We start from the raw sequence: 5,383 nt of genomic DNA, 5'->3' as shown, positions 1-5,383 counted from the left end.
GCTACGTTTTCTTATTTGCTAGAGCGGCAGTTTCTCGGAGATCATGTATCCAAAATTACACTTCGTCTTCCACTATTGAGATAGAGTATGTTGCAGTTTTTAGTTCCAATAAGGTAGCTGTGTGGTTATTTCGTCTAGTGGGAGACTTTGGTATACACCAGACTCCAGTTTTACATTGCGAAGTCAGAGTGCGACTGTGTTAGCAAAGAACCCAGTGCTTCACTCCAAGTCAAAACACATAGAGGTCAGGTCTTATGTGGTAAGGGATATTTTGGCTAGCAAACTCATTGAGTTAGTCAAAGTTCACACGGATGAAAACCTAACGGATGCTCTAACAAAGAGCCTAGCCTCAGAGCGGTTTGCACATTGCATAGAGGTGATGGGTGTAGGGTGAAGCTACAGTCATGCTTCACGATTTTGTACATTTGTACATAGTAGCCCCTACATTCTTTAACCACTTGGGCCACGTTGGCTTTCAAGTGGGAGATTGTTGGGTTTCAGGTCCCATGGCCTGCTTGTGGCCAGTGCCCCTCCGCTTACTCTATTATTTGTTCATAAGGAGAATAAGAGAAGAGAGTAGTTACTCTCTAATGCTCCACCAAAGAATGGTGTGCTCATCATCCCCTTCCCCTTCTCTCCTTCCCTCTCTTGCGCGGATCACCGGATCCATCACCACTATTCTCTCGATATTTAACAATCTATGCATAAGCCTACCTTCTTTTCTTTGCTTTTTCTTGTAATTTGTGGAAGAAAGGTTAGGGAGATGACAAAAGCATTGGAGTGCTGCAAGGGTGTCACTTATAACTTAGTCGTATATGTTGTTGGGACATGCCGTAATACAAGTAACAAGAATCCAAGAAAATTGTTATTAATTTATATAATTTCCCTTTAAATATGGAAAATGGTCTCAATGCTTGTTTCAATTTTTAGCAAGATGCAAACATGTGGACCACATAAGCGGTTATAACCTCTCTTTGTTTCCAATGTTTAACTAAAGCATAGCCAAACCATATAATCCTACAATCAAGCTAAAACAAGAATTGCAGATCATATGGGAAATTGAATAAGCAAGGGTAGCCATATTGGAATCATGCCCAAGAGGGTGATCATTGTATCCATCCTTATGTCCATCCCATGCAAGAGAAACTGCAATCAATAAAAAAGGCAACCACATGCAAATAACTTCAATTAATATAGTTAACGTTTTTGATAAATTCAAAAATAAGAATTTTTTGGAGGCATATTGATCACCTTTTGTGGAAAGAGGCCATGTTTTAGGCACATCATAACTAAGTGCCCAAAAGAAGTAGCCCTTAAAGCTCATGTTCTTGAATGTATCAATTTTGATGGAGAAGGTTTGAGTGTCATCGTAACCAATCCATGTCTCATGTGCATAACAATAAGCACTACTTGTTACATTGTCATACACCACGGTTGCGTTTTGAGATGAGATAAAATCTTCGATCTCGAAGTAGAGGAAGATACCTACCACATGCCAAGGCAAAGTTTCAGTATCCAAGAGAAGGTGATCATATCACAATAGTTTCCCAGTAAACTTACTCTAGAAGATATTATTCCGAAAAATTATCATGTAGTAATTTAGCTTCAAACAAAATCCCTGTTTAGACATGTTTCATGAAGAAACCAATATAATACAAGGGATTTTAAACTTAATTATATAATAAATCTTATACCTATGATGCATTTATAGGTGCCACAAGCATTGACTAAAGAGTTGAACTCTTGTGAAGCACTAATTACATGATTAAGTAAGCTTAACGCATAAGCCTTAGCAAAAAATCTTCCAATTAATATCATGTGTTAAGTTGGGTTTTTTTTTTTTTTTTTTTGGGGGGGGGGGGGGGGGGGGGGGGGGGTTGTTTTATATGTAAACTCTCTATATCACGTGCATTCAAGAGGTATTAAACCCCCCCCCTACCTGTTGATCTTTTTAATAAAAACCTCCTTTATTAACACCTTTTGTAATAAAAATATCCTTTATGTATTGAAATTTTTACTATTTCAAATAAAAATCCTCTAATGTTTAGTTAAGTGATTCTACAAGAAAAAAACAACCCTTATGTTAAACTCATGTGGTATCTTACATATTTACCTACCACCCCCCCCCCCCCCCCCCCCCCCCCCCCCCCCCCCCCCACAAAACAAAAAAAAAAAAGGAAAAAGAAGAAAAGAACCCAAAAGCTTATATGTTCAAGGGCACACTCATGTTAATAGATAAGTAGTAGTAGAAGAAGAGAAACTACCTAGCTCTTTACTGATAGCTTGTGCAGGGCCGGGTCCAACTGCGGTTGCCCCAATTTGAGTTTGGTTAGTGTCAGAAAGGTTCCATGACTTTCCATACGTCGCAAGCCCCACAATAGCCTTTTGAGGGAGGAGACCATCTGCAACCCATTGTTGTAGGCCAAAAAGGGTAGTGAAAGTGGTGTTATTACCAGACAAGGCAGTGTGCTCCCCAGTGACATTCTCCCAAGAGCCATGGTAATCAAAGCACATAATGTGAAGAAGGTCCAAATAGTAATTAAAAGTTTGAATGGGATAAGGGATTTGTGTATTTAGCTGCGCAGTACTCTTGATGAATAGTAAGCTGCTGCTGTGAGCAAGAGGGGCTTGCTTGACGAGGCCTTGGCGTCTTCTTCTTCTACAGCCACCCTCCACTCCATAGTGAACTCCTCCAAGTTATCCATGTCCGCCTGGGATCGCGGAAATTCCCAGTCTAGGTTAAGCCCGTCGTACTCGTTCGCCCGCGCCAGCTCGATGCTCGAGCTGATGATGGCATTGCGCGACGCATCGTCCGCCATGGCTTCTGCGAAGAGGGTTGCGTTGGCGTTGTCCCCGCCGATGGAGAGGAAGGTGGTGATGTTCGGGTTGAGGGAGCGCAAGATAAGGGGAAATTGAGCAAGGAGGGTGGGATTGTCGGGGACGACGCGCATGGTCTGCGGGTCGATGCCGGCGAAGGCGTAGAGGAGATGGGTGAAGAGGGAGGCGTTGATGGAGGAAATGGGGGCGTATGCAGCTGTGTAGGAAGGCCAGTAGGCTGCCTTGATGGCGGCCTGGGCAGCACCCATTTTGAAAGACGAGGAAAAGGAAGAGGAGCTGGTTGTGGTAGAGGACCATCTTCATCTTCAATGTCAGTAAGTCCTGCGTCCCCCTCCAAGCTTTGGCTATGGCTATGCACGTAGTTGGGAGAGAGAGAGAGAGAGAAAGCGAGCGAGCGCCGGCCCTTATGGCCTTGTGCTTGTTTTCCTGGTTTGTATCAATTTTTGACTGAAGTTAACCGGCCTGCCAATTTGAAAATTCCTTTTAAAGGAAACCTATAGAAGACTTTTAATATCAGAGAAGCGAACAAAAGTACAAGTATAAGAGGTGTTTCGCACACAATAGGGCAGGGGTAGAGGTGACATCATCAAAGCTGTCTTCTTGCAGACGAATAAATTCCTATGCTGGGGGTTGTGTAGCTCTGCCTCTTTTGGCAGGTTACAATGAGACGGCGGGGGTAGAGAAGTTCAAGGCTGACGCTGACGTGCACATCCGGGGTTAACCATTGCTTAGTGCGAAACGCCTCTAAGCCGGTCCTACTCTGCATTTGTGGACTAGTATGGCTATCTTCTTGAAGTCGTAGAAAGCCAATCCCACAAAAAGAATGAAAGGAAGGCTAAAGTGAATATGCTAATTAGATGTGCTCGGGAAAGCACAATTAGGTGGAGCGGTTCCAAAAAGGGTAACAATGTTGAAGCAGATGCATAAAGATGGCAAGGTCTCGTCATGCTAGAGCGTCAAAAGCATTATGGACATACATAACCGCGCATGTGTGTGTGTGTGTGTGTGTGTGTGTGTGTGAGAGAGAGAGAGAGAGAGAGAGAGAGAGAGAGAGAGAGAGAGAGAGAGAGAGAGAGAGAGAGAGCCCACTTATAGAAAAATCGTGGCATGTATATAAAGTAACAATTAATTGTAAAGCTATTGCTCATCGAGAACAAATAGTGAATTTTAACTACCCATTTGACATATACGGTGTTTACAATCGAGAGGTGGCACTATTCTCCCCTATTACAATAATCACAAAAAACTGCACCCTCCTTTTTTCCAATGGCACAAAGACTCCTAGAGTCAGAGCCTGAGTTGGGGCTTCTAGTGTTGAACATTTATCATACAATTTAATAAAGTCGTTGCCAAAAAAGCATGACGTCTATTTTGAGCGGTAGCCTTTGATTATAAATTTCACGATGCCCTTTTTTATTTGTGATAATAGTTTTGATAATTCCACATGCCTTCTAGATGCCTCTACAGGTGATTCATATGGAGAAAGTCCTTACTCTCCATCCTCTAGAAATAAGCTAGAGCTTCCTCACCCTTCCCTTGTTGAAAATATATTGCAGTCAATGCAATTCAATAGGTGCCACTATCCACAAGAGGTATCGAGATTAGGGAGTACTTAATCATTCATGTTATTGACATGCTAATTACAAGATTAATCACACAAGGGTTGCAGCATGGTAGGATGGTACAAATACAAGTGCGTCCATGGATACTAGCTATTGGGCTATTACTTCCACACAGCTTGAGTATAGGAGTGTCTATAATGTAAGTAAAGAACTATGGAACTGATTCAAGATACTAATTACATGACCTCTCTCTCTCTCTCTCTCTCTCTCTCTCTCTCTCTCTCTCTCTCTCTCGCGTGCAGAGAGAGGCTGAGGTCCATCTCCTTCTTGCAAACCCATAGAGAATGGCCCAACTCTTTCTCTGCTCTCTCTCTCTCTCTCTCTCTCTCGTGTGCAACGCACACACATAGGCAAGCTACAAAATCTCCTTGCTTCTCTTTCTAAGTTTCCTTATCAAACTTCTGAACTCTCTCTCGTGTACAGACACACAAAAACCAGACACACACACACATGCGCGCACACACACACACGCACACACACACACACAAAAATAAATTGCTATTGAAATGGATGGTCTATGTTCTCAAGCCTCAATGCAAGTGGCTTTGGACAACTTGGAGATTGAAAATGCATATGTAACCAGGGGGGGAGGTCTATATAGGTGTACTTGTTGTGGAGCCATCTTTTGACTCCTTGGCACTAGTCTCCACATGTCTCCACATCCAGATAAGACTTCAAGTGTTGGATGCAGGGTGTTCTCATGGACATAAAAGAAAGTATTTTGTTGATGAGCATGAGCTACAATGCGTCAGGAAGTACGAATGCAATTGTCAAGCAAGAGTATCAAAGAAGACATCGCTTACAAAAGAGAGTGCACATTGTCAATATTGAAGATGGCGACTGTGAAACAAGAAAGAAGGATACAATTGCTGAAATTGTTCAGCACATTGTGAAGAGCTTGAACGATCATGAGAAAGGGGACT

The 5,383-nt window shown here is 42.5% G+C and overlaps 1 protein-coding gene across 1 annotated transcript; it reads right to left on the bottom strand.

The window, feature by feature from the left end:
* Positions 1-991: 991 nt before the first annotated feature.
* Positions 992-3,086, bottom strand: LOC147463910 (nod factor hydrolase protein 1-like). The gene is made up of 4 exons (XM_086497764.1): positions 2,589-3,086; positions 2,265-2,484; positions 1,252-1,485; positions 992-1,146 (listed from the first exon to the last, which is right to left on the bottom strand). Exons 1-4 carry the CDS (start codon positions 3,084-3,086, stop codon positions 992-994), a joined length of 1,107 nt encoding a protein of 368 aa, XP_086353890.1.
* Between the last annotated feature and the right edge of the window lie 2,297 nt (positions 3,087-5,383).

The sequence above is a fragment of the Adiantum capillus-veneris genome, chromosome 2 (genome assembly GCF_014529385.1).
Source record: "Adiantum capillus-veneris isolate H3 chromosome 2, ASM1452938v2, whole genome shotgun sequence".
Lineage (NCBI taxonomy): Eukaryota > Viridiplantae > Streptophyta > Polypodiopsida > Polypodiales > Pteridaceae > Adiantum > Adiantum capillus-veneris.
This window is presented reverse-complemented; position numbering and strand designations above follow the sequence as displayed.